The sequence below is a fragment of the Silurus aristotelis genome, assembly GCF_946808225.1.
Source record: "Silurus aristotelis genome assembly, chromosome: 26".
NCBI classification, from domain to species: domain Eukaryota; kingdom Metazoa; phylum Chordata; class Actinopteri; order Siluriformes; family Siluridae; genus Silurus; species Silurus aristotelis.
This window is the reverse complement of record NC_139599.1, coordinates 9184429-9200916: the sequence shown is the minus strand read 5'-3', so window position 1 is coordinate 9200916 and position 16488 is coordinate 9184429. Positions and strand designations below refer to the sequence as shown.

At 35.1% G+C, this 16488-nt stretch overlaps 2 protein-coding genes across 3 annotated transcripts in view; one reads left to right on the top strand and one right to left on the bottom strand.

Annotated features, from left to right (window-relative positions):
• The first annotated feature begins 4104 nt into the window (after positions 1-4104).
• LOC310720694 (uncharacterized protein) lies at positions 4105-7145 on the top strand. Its single transcript, XM_083531477.1, has 4 exons — positions 4105-4208; positions 4442-4505; positions 5922-6209; positions 6806-7145. The coding sequence occupies exons 2-4, from the start codon at positions 4463-4465 to the stop codon at positions 6850-6852; spliced, it is 378 nt and encodes a 125-aa protein (XP_083387603.1). The 5' UTR covers positions 4105-4208; positions 4442-4462; the 3' UTR covers positions 6853-7145.
• A 5497-nt stretch (positions 7146-12642) lies between these two features.
• Positions 12643-16488, bottom strand: part of usp2b (ubiquitin specific peptidase 2b) — a 47265-nt gene continuing 43419 nt past the window's right edge. For both annotated transcript variants that reach the window (XM_083531913.1, XM_083531914.1), the window contains 8 exons: positions 16308-16418; positions 15547-15611; positions 15228-15331; positions 15062-15139; positions 14753-14831; positions 14485-14592; positions 14228-14348; positions 12643-14090 (listed from right to left, as the gene is read on the bottom strand). In XM_083531913.1, the coding sequence (XP_083388039.1) occupies positions 14006-14090; positions 14228-14348; positions 14485-14592; positions 14753-14831; positions 15062-15139; positions 15228-15331; positions 15547-15611; positions 16308-16418 (751 nt within the window). In that variant the 3' untranslated portion in view covers positions 12643-14005. The remainder of the gene's footprint in view (positions 14091-14227; positions 14349-14484; positions 14593-14752; positions 14832-15061; positions 15140-15227; positions 15332-15546; positions 15612-16307; positions 16419-16488) is intronic.

Here is a 16488-nt window from a genome sequence, read left to right as displayed (position 1 = left end):
TGCTCGATAACTTTCTTCTGCTAAACTCAGATAAGACGGAAGTACTTTTACTAGGACCACATGCAGCTAGAAGCAAACTTTCCGATTACGTAGCATCTCTGGATGGTGTTTCTGTTTCAGCGTGTACGGCTGTCAAAGACCTTGGTGTGATTATTGACCCGAGTCTTTCCTTTGAGACTCACGTGAATAATATTACCAGGATCGCCTTCTTTCACCTTAGAAATATTGCTAAAATTAGAAATATGATGTTGTTACAGGATGCAGAAAAACTAGTTCATGCTTTCGTTACTTCTAGATTAGACTACTGTAACGCTTTACTGTCTGGGTGTGCGAGTAGGTGCATAAATAAGCTTCAGTTAGTTCAGAATGCAGCAGCAAGAGTCCACACTAGATCTAGGAAATATGACCACATCACCCCTGTATTAATCAGTCTACACTGGCTCCCAATCAAATCTCGCATTGATTATAAAATTCTACTACTGACGTATAAAGCACTTAACGGTCTCGCACCACCGTATCTGAGTGAACTTCTGTACCAGTATGATCCTCCACGCCTACTTAGATCAAAAGGTGCAGGCTATCTGTTGGTTCCTCCAATAATGAAGATTACAGCAGGGGGCAGATCTTTCTCTTATAAAGCCCCGCAGTTATGGAACAGCCTTCCTATCAGTGTTCGGGACTCAGACACAGTCTCAGTGTTTAAGTCGAGGTTGAAAACATATTTATTCAGTCAAGCCTTTAATCAGTAGATTTTTTCTCAGGTAAAGGCTCAGATCTGGAGGGAACATGGATATAAAGTGTTTGGTGAACTGGGATATTTGTACGCTGTCGTCCCCTCACATTCACACGTTCACTCAGGTTTGTTGATGGTGGTGTGGTGGGTCGTCTCTTATCCCAGAGATCCCTCATGTCTGTGTTGCCTTCTGGTTCTCCCTTTTAGTTATGCTGCCATAGCGAGTCTTGCCGGAGTCCAAACTGCACAGTGACTTTAACTCTCATGCAACAATAGGTACACTTAATAATCCATATCCTTCTCTTCCTGTCACCCTCTTCTCTCTCTCTCTCTCTCTCTCTCTCTCTCTCTCTCTCTCTCTCTCTCTCTCTCTCTCTCTCTCTCTCTCTCAGTTAAACATGCTCCTGAGGCTCCAGTGACCACTGTTCCTGCCCCTCTCCCCTCCGTGGATCTTCCCACTTCATCCAGGCCTGCCTCTGGATAGTGTTCTCTTTGACTGGAGGCCATTCTGTGCAGCTGGGGAAGGTTTGTCATCAACGCCTTGGGTGGTTCCATGAAATTCCGGAGTAAGAACGGGAGCTTTGAGGATGGATTGGACTGTAGTTGATGTCAACAGTCTCCTACACTGACTCAGGAATACATTTCGCTTTTGATCATCATCACTGTACCCCGCAACATTGTATATCTGCCACAAATGGACATTCGGTGTAACCCAGATGAGGATGGGTTCCCTCTTGAGTCTGGTTCCTCTCAAGGTTTCTTTCTTATGCCATCTCGGGGAGTTTTTCATTGCCACAGTCGCCACCGGCTTGCTCATCAGGGACAAACTTACTCATAAAGAACATATTCATTTTTAATCACCGCATTATCTGTGTAAAGCTGCTTTGAGACAATGTTCATTGTTAAAAGCGCTATACAAATAAAAATTAATTGAATTGAATTGAACTTTAAAAATACAGTTGAATGATTAAAAACTACAACTACTATAATGACAAAAGCACACCTACTTATAGGCATATTAACAAGTGTCTACAGATTAAAAAATATGTCTAATATCTTAATAAAATTAAGTGCTACAGTAGATTATAAGGTATTTGTTAAAAAACAACAAAACTATTTACAGTTTTGTCTAGAAGTGGGATGCCAAGCTTATTTCAGATAACAGTTCAAATTATCTCAAAAACCAAAAAATCACTATAGTGACCAATAACACACATAACAAAGATGTCAATAATAAATACATTTAATGTATTCATAACCCATGTAACCTAAAAAAAAAAGATGACCAGACTTTAGCAATATTGATTTTAGCAGTGTATTCACACTTTTATATACAGTACAGGATTTTGTTTTCCCTCAATAATAATAACCTTCATCTAAAAATTGCATGTTATGTTCAATTGTGTTATCTTTTAGTAATATTTAAATTAGTTTGATGATCTGAAACATTAAAGTGTCACAAACATGCAGAAAAAATAAGAAACCAACACTTTTTCACTACTGTATAGATATTCAGTAATATAAAAGCATGAATTCCATTGGAGAAAACCAGTTAATCATAAAGGTTTAAAAGAAAAAAACGTTTTTATAATATTATATAAAATATATAGTTTGCCTAGGAGTATCGCTTCTTTTCTTACCAGTCCAATTATTTAGCACAAAATAAGTTTATCTTTTAATGTATAACATCAGAATTATTTGCATGAGCTGGTTATATATTACAAAATATACAGTATGTAAATTCAGGGGAAACAAAAGTACACTTTTTTTAATTCTATGGTTTTATTATTCAGGATATAATAAAAATCATTGGGTCCTTTCAGGTCTGAAATTACAATCTTTATGAACAACAACAACATGACAGTTTACACTGTGTCATTATTTATTTTACATAAGTAATACCAAAATGGAAAAGCCATGTGTTATAAACTAAGTGCACCTTTTTTGCTTCCAAAAGGTTTAAGAGGTTGAGTATAGGCTCAGCCTTATACAATTTAAAAGTCCATCATTCTAAATTTGGGTCATGCAAAAAGACAATCATCTATATATATATATATATATATATATATATATATATATATATATATATATATATATATATATATATATATATATATATATATATATAGTACAAAAAACTGTACACTATATAACCAAAAGTAAATGGACACCTGCCCAGTTAAATTCATGTCTATTATTAAATGAACTACAAAGACACAGTATGAAAAGTTTGTTATGCAACACAAGCTCAGCTCTTTCTGCCCTTCATACATGCTTCATGGAGACAGGAAATTGTTTGCTTCTTTGCATTTCTGATAGGGTGGTGTTGGAGATTGCCTCCATAGCAGTCTAACAGTCTAATCTGATAATTTGCTATATCTATTTAATATTTACAAGTATGTTTTTTGACATTTTACCGAAAAATGAGAACGAAAAAACATATGTATTCTTAAGCATAAAGATATGTTAAAAAATGTTTTAGGCATTTTTTCAGCTTTCATCTTATAGATGTCTTAAGAAAGAAATGTTCAGAATTTCAAAACTTTACTAAACCAGCACCATTTGCAGAAAAGCAGTTACTTGTGTTCCTCACACCCATATTTCTCAGAAGATTCGCTGCCTTCCTGCTTGTCTTAGTGTTTCACATAAGCAGTGGAGGACATCTGCATGCACATTTTTTTATTCTGTGTGAAAACAACGAGAAATGCCTACATTGTATTGATCAAATGACAGAATGTAATGATTTTTACTGCTATAATACAATAAAATTTATATATATATATATATATATATATATATATATATATATATATATATATATATATATATATATATATATATATATATATATAAATCCCACAAATGTGTAACCAACTAGGTTGTTTAGATACCACTCTAATACATATCTTGGAGAGACACATGGATAGACAGACAGACAACCTCAAATTAATATCATTTTTAAACATAAAATCTTTTTATGCTTGTAAAACATACACATGCAAATATATTAAATAATAAAAAAGTTCCTTGAGACAAATGTTGGTTCTTTGTCTTCAGGTTTCTACTAATAGATTTGATTCCCTATAACACTGGATTGCTTTATGTCCTAAACCATAAATATCACATCCAATGGGAATTCACCATTTCCTTAACCATTCCCCAGGCTTTGATCCCATGGTAACTTCCCCTGTCTGTTTTAACTAATTAAATCATCTTAAAATCCACACGAAAATATGATCATAATTTTTGTACTGATAAGGAGGCTGCTTGGAAACAAACACAAATATAGCCATCATAAATGCCTTTCTGACATGTCTAAATTATAGTTGGCCAATGCAGCTAGTCGCTATGGTGATTGCAATTGTGGGCTGTTTGGGAAGAACTGTGTGGATATAAAACTAACAAGCAGAAGGGGACACTCTTCACACTACAACGGATCTGAAAGAAACAGAGAAGGTCTCCATCTGATCAAAAGGTTGTTTTGTTATTTTACTTGTTTTGCTTTATTCTAAAGCCAATTTATGTTAAATATTGTTAGGTTTTACTGAATTTAGACTTAAAAAAAACCCTAATATATTCAAACTTTAGATGTAGGAGATGAAACATCAGTTATAAACCATGCATACTTATACTCATCATACTTATTATGATCATACTTAACTCGTTTGGTCATTTATGAATACCTGTTTCAAAAAATTTCAATTTTAGCACTTCCCATCTCACTGAGCTATGTCTGGAAGCTGGTACATCGTTGTAATTCTGCTTGAAACAGGTAAGAGTGTAACTATATTATATATGTGAGATGTCCATAATTGAGTACAGTTTAAGGCTATTAAAATGGTTTATCAAACAATAATTAATTTTTATTTAATAAACAAAGCTTACAAAAGCTGGTAGACTTAAAATAACTGCAGACAAAGGGAATTCAACAAAGTACAATTTTCCCTTAGTTGGGTAAGTGTATCTCAGGCTTAAATATTACACCAATAAAAGTAAAAGTGTTTCATTCACATTTCTACTTGTGGTGGATGACGTACACAAACCATGTACTTGAGTTAAAACAGAGACACACTAGGTAAAATATTACTCCAGTAAAATGTGTTCCCTTTATAATTTCACTTGAGTAAAAGTACAAAGTATTTGCCTTCAAATGTATTTAAGTGTTCAAAGGGCTATGAAATTATTATAGCTATAATGTTCTATTATAATTTTTTCACAAGACTTTTGCTTAATCAAATTAGTTTTTTAAGAAAAAAAAATCTATTAATAAAAAATACAAAAAATGCAAATAAGGCCTTGGGTGTTATTGCAAGTTAGTGTCAGGAGTTTCTTCCATCATTTATTACTATCAAATGTTATACTTGCTGTTGAACTGATACTGAACTTTATCTTTGTGCAGTAGATACCACCAAACAGCAATCAAAACAAGTTCTAACAGAGCGTGCGCTCTACCCTGAATAATAGCTTTCTGTGTGCTTGACCAGTTAAGTTTTTATCCAGTTATAATTAAAAAGAAACGACTGATTACTCAAAACGGAGTTGAGTAAAAAGTTATATTTGACTTTTAAATGTAGTGCCGTTAAAGTAACAGTCCCCAAATAAAAATATTTTACAGATACACAAAAAGTACAGTAACAAATTACATTTACTTTGTTACCATCTGCCACTTTCTCTGAGTAAGACTGCAACCTGCTTTTGAATGTACTTACGCATCCACAGTAAAAGTTTCCCAGAATATAAATACACAAAGTTACATATACAGTACTTGAAAAATAAAAAAAACGTAATGAAGCACAATATTTTGGTACTGTCCACCACTGATTAAATGTTTTTATATTATTTTACAAGTATTGTAAGTTTTGTTGAAATGAGAATCAAATAAAGAAAGCTCAAACTCTAAAATCCACATTTTTGTCAACACACCACATAAAAGATGGTAACAAACACTCTGTGTGCATATTATTTGTTGTATTTTTATCACAATTTTGTGATATGCAATGAAAAAAAAAAAAAATAATAAAATAATATATATATATATATATATATATATATATATATATATATATATATATATATATATATATATATATATATATATATATATATATATATAATTTTTTTTTTAAATCAAGTAGTAAAGTAAAACAGCAAAAACTTTCATCAATTTTTTGTTTGTTACTTTAAACAGTACTACTTGGAGCAGTTTCTTTAAACAGTTCTACCATGCCACCCATCTCAATGCCCACACCAGAGGGGACATCATCAAATGATTCACTGGCTACTAGCACTGAGCCTGCAACAAGCCCAACCTCCACTGTAACATTACAGTCCACAGTAACATCTGCTGATCCTGGGCCAGAGTCACAGCAGACCGTCACCTCTGACCCTGGCTCCACTGAAGGATCACAGGAGGGTCTAACTGCAGCCGAGGCAGCTGGAGTAGCAGTAGGCACCATTGCTGGTGTGGCTGCGCTGGGTAAACAAATGGAACCCACACACACACACACACACACACACACACACACACACACACACACACACACACACACACACAGAAAGAGAGAGGGTGAAAGAGAGAGAGAAATAGAAATGAGTCATAATATGTAGATACATGGGTATACATGCAGTTTGAATAAAGAACAATGTATTTAAATTGCATTTTTTTTGCATATGATATGCATTTCATTTAAATATTAAATACAATAATATAAAGTAATACATTTAGTAATAAGACAATTGTATTGTGTGTACACATAAACATATAGTATATATTTTATATATAATATATTATATACTTTCACCAGTATTCAATATATTTATACCCTGGTGTATATGTGTATATATATATATATATATATATATATATATATATATATATATATATATATATATATATATATATATATACATATATATATATATATATATATATATATATATATATATATATACATATACACCAGGGTATAAATATATTGAATACTGGTGAAAGTATATATACTATATGTTTATTATCAAATTGTAGATGATGTTCTGTAAGCATTAAGAGACAATAACCCTGTCTCTCTGTAGGTGGGGGGATATATGCAGGTTTAAAGTTCAGTGGGAAACTGGGCTAACCTCACACCTTCACCTTCATCATAATCTTCACCACCTGGACCATGCACAGGCCAGTGGACCAGCTGTTCTTCCACAGAACTTTAATGAACTTATACAAGCTCTGTGACATGACCTGCATATAATAGGTTTCATACAAATGTATTTTATTTGTAATAAGTTTGTATGGTTTGTATGTTATGTAATTTCCCAGTATCACTGTTTATTTTCCGTGCCTACTTCATGTTAAAATTTTATTTTTATTGTACTGATCAATGCCAGAAACAAATTTTATTTCAAGTTTATGATACGCCAATTTAACAGGACATTGTAAATTTGCACAAGAGGAACATAGAAGATAACCACAGAAGATTGCTGGGTGTGTGTGCGTGTGTGCGTGTGTGCGTGTGTGCGTGTGTGCGTGTGTGCGTGTGTGCGTGTGTGTGTGTGTGTGTGTGTGTGTGTGTCCGTGTGTGTGTGTTTAAGTGAGTATGCATTCAGTTACTAGAGTTTCATGTAATGACAATAACAATGGTGTGAGTTAGAACAGGAGTGTAAATCAATAAACATGGTTCCTTAACCTTAATATATAAAGCAAACAAGAAATAGAGATAGAGTTTATATCTTCTTTGCTCTTAAAAAGATTATTCACAAACCATTTTTTTATTCTATTCTGATTAATAAACTAAATAAAAAATATTTGTGACTTTTTTCTTTATTTCAAATAAAGAAGATGATGTACCATATGTAATAACCAACCACTAGGCCCAAGCTATTTTTATATCACAATACCTAAAAATAGTTTCTGTCTCAGAGCTCCTCAGTTTGATCCTGTCAAGTTTGGGTTACAGTCTGTGTGGAGATATCATGTTTCCCCATGTCCAATTTTTTCTCACTGTCCAGATACATACAGATAGGTGACCTTCTTCTTCTTCTTCTTCTTCTTCTTCTTCTTCTTCTTCTTCTTCTTCTTCTTCTCTTCTTCTTCCCATTGATCCCATTAGGGGTGCCACAGCGGATCATCTTCATACTATTCTGTCCTCTACATCTGCCTCTTTCAAAACAACTGTATGTCTTCCTTCATCACATCCATGAACCTCCTTTTTGGTCTTCCTCTTTACCTCCTTCCTGGCGGCTCTATCCTCAGCATTCTCCTACCGATATACCATCTCAATCGGGCCTCTCTCAATTTGTCCCCAAAACGTCCTACATGCGCTGTCCCTCTAATAAACTCCTTTTTTAATCCTGTCCATCCTCTACAAAATCTCAACTTCAGCTCTGCTACCTCCAGCTCCACCTCCTGTCAATTCCACTGTCTCTAAACCATACAACATCGCAGGTCTCACCACAGTCCTATAAACTTTCCCTTTCACTCTTGCAGATACCCTTCTATCACAAATCACTCCTGCCACTCTTTTACACCCACTCCACCCTGCCTGCACTCTTTTCTTCACTTCTCTAACACACTCTCCATTACTTTGCACTGTTGACCACAGGTACGTAAATACCTTTTCCACCTCTTCTTCCTGCAACCACACTACTCCACTGCCCTCCCTCTCATTCACACACATACTCTGTCTTACTCCTACTGACTTTAATTCCCCTTCTCTCCAGCACGTACCTCCACCTCCTACGGCTCTTCTCAACCTGGTCCCTACTCTCGCCACAAATCACAATATCTACAGATAGGTGAACTGGCTATGCTAAATTCCCCTAGTGTCAATGAGTGAGGAAATTTGTGTGGGCATTGTGCTCTGTGATGGCTAATAGCTCACCGATTGTGAGTTCTCCAGCCTTGCACTGTACACATAGTGTTCCTTAGACAGGCTGTGGATCCACTGTAAAATAAGAATAAAATAGTTAAATGATGATGAATTAATATTCCTCAACACAACTTTACATTTGTATGCTAAGGGTGTTTACCATGTGAATAGTACATGGGAAAAGTTTTGTTTTAGCAAATCTATCAAATGTTTGTTTCCTTCTTTCCTTATTGCCTTAAAACAAAGGTCAGGCATTCCTACTCAGTCCTTTCCCTAATCCCATGGGTGTTATTAAGAAGTATGCAAGCAGCCTTATCTCTGACTGCATCCTATGTACCGTCAGCAAGATGGTGGTAATTCAGGATACTGTATGCTCACACTTCTCACACACACATCGCAGCTCTCATTCAAACAGTGATCTCAAAAAAGAGCTCCTAGGTTACACAAGTTATTGGGTGTGAACTTTCACTGAGAGGTTCATTGAGAATGCTAGCCACCCTGTTATCTGAATGGCAGAAATGTATTATGTTCGGGAGGGTTGCGTTAGGAAGGGCATCCAGTGTCAAAACGTGCCAAATTGAACATGCGGATCACGAATACCGATGATCCGCTGTGGCGACCACTAATAGGGGAAGCCAAAAGAAAGGGTTGTTGTAGACAACTTGATATCAAAATTATATTATATAGTATATTCTTGGTGCTGTGTGTCTAAATGAACTGACTGCACTGTAATAAAGCTAGAGTTAGTAAAAAAAAAAAAATTTACCTGCAAAAGGGCGTGTATGTACTCATCCCTTTTTAAACTCCAGTAAAATATAAAAGATGATTATATTTATCTTACAAACAAGGAATTTAAAGATTAATTTAATTTATTCAGGCTTAAGCATATGCTTAGACATCTGTTGTTCAAGACCTGAAGTAAAACCAATCTTCTGCTCAGTGTAACTAAACCATTTCAGAAAAACGAAGCAGAATTGCATTTTTAAACAATTCATTCGTTCATCATCAGTTTGAACATTTGACTTGACAGTGCAGTGGTGTATTTATTGCTGAGACAAGCAGCAGACTTGAGAGGAATCAAAGTGTTGAGAGGAATCAAAGTGCTATATATATACTATCAAAGTGTAAACACTTTTTTATTATTTGTAAATTATTTCTTCATTGGTTGTGCAGCTGAGATCACATCCGTACTCTTAGGCAGGACATTTCTCTGTTTTATGTCTTATATCATGGAATTAATTTACTGTTTTAAACCATATTAGATGTTTTTATTTTTTTTATTTTTTTTATTTAGGTTTATTATTCATTAAAAACATATAAAATACTTTGTATGTAACTTATAAATGCAAAACGATTGTTAAAGCATTTGGGTGTTAATTTAAATAGTATTTTGACTCAAGGTACGGTGGCCGAGAAGTGCAAAACACATTAACAAATCCAAAAACAAATTAACAAATCCAAAAACAAATTAACAAATCCAAAAACAAATCAACTTGTCTGGCTTGTCTTTGTGTTTTTTGGATTTGTTAATGTGTTTTTGAATTTGTTGATTTGTTTTCGGATTTGTTAATTTGTTTTCGGATTTGTTAATTTGTTTTCGGATTTGTTAATTTGTTTTTGGATTTGTTAGTGTTTTCTAATTTGTTAATTTGTTTTTGGATTTGTTATTTTGTTTTTGGATTTGTTATTTTGTTTTTGAATTTGTTAGTGTTTTCTAATTTGTTAATTTGTTTTCAGATTTGTTAATGTGTTTTTGTATTTGTTAATGTGTTTTGCACTTCTCGGCCACCGTAGAAAGGCTATGTTTCTTTAATTTAACATATTTGCAATTGTACTTGTGCGCCCTCTGACGTATGTTAGTTGCATTGCTAGATAGTGATTTGTATTCTTTTTATGTGTTTACTTTCTCTTAATTCTATTTGCTTTTGGTCCATTATACACAAAGTTTGTTTTAAGCAATAAAAAAATACTAGTTAATATCAAGAAAACCGTTTAAAATGATAACTAAATGAATTGAGGTTGGTCGTTTGGAGAGATTGCTACTCAGTGATTTGTCAGGTTTTAATTAACACTTGCTTCCCCGGTCAGGAAACCAACCCCAGCCACTCTCAGTGCCGGTCCCAAGCCCGGATAAATTGGGGAGGGTTGCGTTCGGAAGGGCATCCAGCGTAAAAACATGTGCCAAATCAAAAACGTGCGGAGGATCCGCTGTGGCGACACCTAACGGGAGAAGCCGAAAGAAAGCTAATTAACACTTGCTTGCCCTCTACTGGTCAGTACTCTTAATAATAGATGATTTAAAAATTTGGTGAAAAAGAGTAGTAATGTACACAATTAAACATTTGTATACACAATTGTCACTGGATAAAAAACTTGCATCACTTAAAAAGTAATTATGCTCTTTTGTATTGCTGTGGGCTAATCTAGATTTAAATTCTTTGACCTGTTTTTATAAGAACTTTTTTGTATATACTCTGTTTTTATGTAGAAACACAAGCAATGAAAGCTTCAAAATAGAATATATTAAAAGTCGAGAAGTCAATTTCAATCAGTGTAAGGATTTGGATTTGCACCTGTTTGCTTAACTCAGGTATAGATGCATTGATATCTGCATTCTTTTGGCCACACTGTGTATAAATGCCTATGATGGTGTTGATTTGGGTGAGTTACTGACAGACATGCCACTCTCACTCAACAAATGACTGCTTTACTAATGTTTAATGTCCCTTGTGGTATCACAGTCACATGCAGTGGATATAAAAAGTCTACGCACCCTTATGAAATTGCCGGTTTTCAAAATATAAAGACAGAAACAACAACAACATAAACGTCAAACGTGTTACATGTTTAATGCAATCTTCCAACAAATCTAGAAACAAAAAGAGAAATATTTAACAATTGAGAGCCTTTAAAATAAAACAACTACAACACTCTAATTGCATAAGTTTTTACACCCCTCCCAACGAATACTTTGTGGAAGCAACTTTAGGTTCCTTCCAATTGCTATGGGATCTCCTTTTGAGGTCATTACACAGGATTTTGATGGGATTGAAGTCTGGGATCTGGCTGAGCCCTTCCAGGACTTTAATTATTCTTTTCTGAAGCCATGTCTTGGTTGATTGTCGAAGTTTTCTCAACATCATTGGATGGTCGTCCTCATCTTTGAAATGTCTCTGTGAAATGTTAAAAATTTTTGATGATGTTTATGACAGTGTTTCATGGTGCATTCAATGCCTTCGATGTTCTTTTATATCCCTCACCTGATTGGTACCTTTCAACACTTAAGTCTTGCAGTTTATTTGGCAATTCTTTGTGACCCATGGCTCTTTCTAGAATACTATCCCATCCTTTCAAGCAAATATTACAGCAACTATAGCTGAGTTTTATTTCATTTCAATCAGATTAAATTTTATTGATTGTAGGTGAATTCCGTTTACATAAAGTCCAAATTTTTAATGTGACTGGTTTACTCTGAGGACAGATAGAGCCTCCATTAGAAAAGAATGTGCAGACTTATGCAATCAGAATGTTGTAGGGTTTTTTTATTTAAAATGCTCCCATTTATTAAATATTGCCCCTTTCACCATGGATTTTTGTTTGTTAGAAGAACTCATTACACATGTAACAAGTCGGACATTTTTGTTGTTACTTCTGTCTTTTTATTTAAAAACTTTACAATTTTTTATAAGGGTGTGTTGACCTTTTATAGCCACTGTATGTAACTACCAGTATGCAATATACAGTATGCTTGATAAAACCTCCAGAGATTTCAAAAGTGCCTTTAAAGGTACTCTGACATATATATTTGTCTAGCAAATCTTTGTGCTACTGTAATGTCTAAATGTATTCATGTGTGTATCATTAAAAAAACTTTCTACAACATTCTACACTGAAACATTTGTTAAAGTATCTTTCAGCAAAATATATTGATTAATAAAAAACAGTTTGGATAGTTTAATAGTTCCTAGGTTATAGATAATGATAAAAATGGGACTTCTGGAAAGATCCACAGTCATTGACAGTAAAGAAAAAAGAGACCAACAATACACGTTATGTCATATTGGTTAATTTATTCATATTTACATCTATCTGGCTTTTAAAAAGCCATAACGTACTTGACAGGAAGGACTCCTTCTGTGTTCGTCACATGATTAGGACTCACTTACTCACATACATACATTCATAACATGTACTTCATAAATAAAACATCACACCATCTGTATCACACACACACACCACACATGCTCGCTCTCAACAGACAATGTGCACAGATACACCAGGTGGCTCCATGTGCTGTAAAAGCTGTTTTCCATGTGAAAGTAATTTCTGTGGTCATAAAATTAAACAAAACCTTCATTGCAAAGATGAGCTCCACCAGGGGGCGCCTCATCTGCTCTGTTTTATAAAATTATATATATAAAAAATAAGAATAATAATAAAAAAACTTTCTGTGTATCCTAAATATATTATATTACATGCTTCTGGAGTTTAAAGCAAAAGCATCTAACATGTGATGTATGTCTCACAAAAAAAATATATTTTACAAACACCACAGAACTGCATCCAGTTAAAACCCTCATCATCGTCCAAATAATTAAGACACAGCATGAAATAATAATAATAATAATAATAATAATAAACATTAAACATAAGACCACTTTTTGACTGTGTAGTTTAAGTGTAAGCAAACATATGGGCATGTATTTATGAAAGATTTTGGGTGAGAGATTTTCTTTAGCTCAAGTGCAAAAATAAAGGTACCAAACATTGGCAAATTATATTTGGGGTAAAAGGAAAAAAAAGAAAAAAGAACAGACTGGAAAATTTTATTTTTCCTGTTATGACCCATATTCACATCCAGACTCTCAAAAATAAAAACATCAAAATGTCAGAATAAATTAAAGTCGCAATGCGATCATAATAACTAACTGTTGAGAAACAAAGAGCTCCATGTACACAGTGCATAGTTTTTTTACACACACACACACACACACACACACACACACACACACACACACACACACACACACACACACACACACACACACACACACACAAACACAAAGTCCTGCTCATTGTGAGAGGTAGTGTTCCAGTTGCTTTCTTTCAAGGAGTGTTTTCATCCTCATCCCTTTAGCAGCAGCAGTCTACATCCAGTGGAATACAGGATGATGAAGCCCTTATATTGGGAGCTTGTTTAGGGCTGTCTGAAATTGTCTCGGGCTTGTAAACAAGTCATCAAGCCTCAAACATAGTTCACTTCGTGCGCTATTCTTTGTTCATAAATCTTAAAAACAATCTCAGGTTGTGGCTCACAGCCATTGCTGAGGTTTATTCTCAAGTCCAGGCTATGGTTCTTAACCAGCTCCTTAGTGATTCCAGAATCCTTCGTTAGGTTACAGATGTGGCTGAATCACAAACGCGAGGAGTTTGCAAGCTCGTAGAACAGCACATATGCATCACTGCTGCGCACTTGGCTGGAGGACATAGGGCTTACTCTGAAATCAAGAGAGAGAGAATATGTAAATCAAGCACAACTTGCCTCTAATAACTGACACTAAAGATGTGAAACTCCTACCAAACTATTCTTATCATTCTATAAAATGTGCAACATTGTGTGCGTTCGGTGAGTTACCTGGAGTCGTTGTATGAGTACCACTCTCCTGTGGAAGGGTTGCGGCAGTAAGCCGTGTAATGGCCACCCAATGTGGTGCCTGTGTGATTTGACACTGCATACAGGTTATACACAGCATGCACTATAGAAAGAAAAGAAAAGAACGAGAAACGAGATTAAATACACTTCACTGTGCATCCTGAAACATTGCAGGAAAAAAAAAGAATTGCGTATTCATTTATAAAAAGTATAAAAGGATAACTGGTTGCTATACATACTGCTGTTGTCGGAAGCGAACTCGCACAGGTCCAGTTCTTTGATGGGAAAGTTGACGAAAGTAGAGAGTTTGGCGGTTTTCAGGCGAGCTTCAGAGAATCGCTTTAAATCTGAATAGCCAGAGAGTTAAGGACCAACAGACATGTACGCATTGATATACTGTATATACACAGTAACCCTAAGCTTATTTTCAATTAGTGTAAAAAATCGCCATTGTTTTATGTTAAATTGTGTGCAGAACTGGTGGCAGAGTGATTTCAGAAAGGATACGAAGCACCAGAACTTTGGGGAATTTCTGAATGGTAAATTTCTTTGTGCATTTCCGCCTGGCTTTACACCGTTGGCATGTCTGTTAGAGAGAGAAAAAGACAGAGAGAAAGTTCAGGTTAAGACAACAAAAAGAGAAGAATATCCTTAAATCTTGCATACAGCATAGGGATATTTTAATTTAGTCCTGGGCCACAAATAACTGCCTGTTCTTTACATAAAATGCTACATTAACATTAACATTGCATGATTATGCTAAATTAATACTTAGACTATTAGGGTAAAACACACACACACACTACAAACACTTACAGGTTTCTCATTCCCATCCAGTACATCTTCCTTGGTAAAAAGTCGAAGGCAGTCGATCAGCATCACCTCTCCAGAGCTCTACAGAGGAAAGAGAGTTCAGTTAAGACACTCTCTGACACAGTTAACTCTGACCTGTGTTTTTGTGTCTGTGCTTGAGTGTGTTTACCTTGGCAATAGGTAAAGACAGATCCCAAAACGGATCGAATACAGTGGAGCAGAAGCCACACTCGCTGCAGGTCAGTGAACTTTTCAGCTGGCCAACAAACAGATCTGTGGGAAAAGACCAAGGCATACTTTAGCAATCCAAACATACACACACACACACACACACACACACACACACACACACACACACACACACACACACACACACACACACACACACATATGCACACACACAGATTTACACACACACACACACACACACACACACACACACACACACACACACACACACACACACACACACCATTAGTCACACTCACCCACTACTTTGCTGTCTTCTCTCTCCAGGTACTTGTTCCACATTCTCTTGGCTTTCTCATCATCCCTGATGAGTACACACATACATAGAGTGAGAGTGTGATCTCAGGATTACATTCAGTACCAATAAATCCATTTATAATCACAAAATTTGCATTCAATACAAATAACACAGCTGGTAAAATTACTGTTCAGCCACAATTACTGCTTTGCCATTAAAGTCTTTAATTTCTGCAATTCCTCCAGAGTACTTTTGCTAAAAGGCTTCCTATTATTATTTACTTATTATTAATAACTATTCACTAAAACCCAACCTTCACTCAACTATTGCAATGTCTACAGGAAAGTTTCTCAGTGAACAATTTTATTGAATGTTCTGTCCTGCATAAAGTTCAGGCTCACTAAATGACTTATTTTAGGTGATGCAAGTTTTTGATTTGTCTGTTATCTAGCAAATGAGTAACTAGTTTAGAACACTATTACAAGAAGAGTTTTACATTGATGGTCTACAGGGCTCCAGCTATTTATAAACTCAGACATTTATGAGTTTGCAGATTTCATCAATCCTACTGAGCAGCCAAATCAATAACTATTCAATTAAACATTAAACAATTAAACAGCAGACTGTGATTCCAGCCACTGAACACAAATAAAAATCCTGGAGATTCTCTGCTTCTGGATCTCTGTTTCATAAACCCCTCTGTACCCTATTTTGAACTATTTAAAATGAGAAGGTTAGAATACTGTATAAGTGTGTGCTTACGAGAGGTGGTCGAAGTCCTCTATGGGTGCTCGGGGTTTCAGTGACCCTCGGTTCACTTCATTATGGAGCCCGTCCAGGAGGAAGCGTAGAAACTCCTGAGCATCCTGCTGACTGTTACAAAGACAGATATGAGAAAGGTGAAGCAGGGAAATTGAACACTTTGTACTATCATATAGATCAC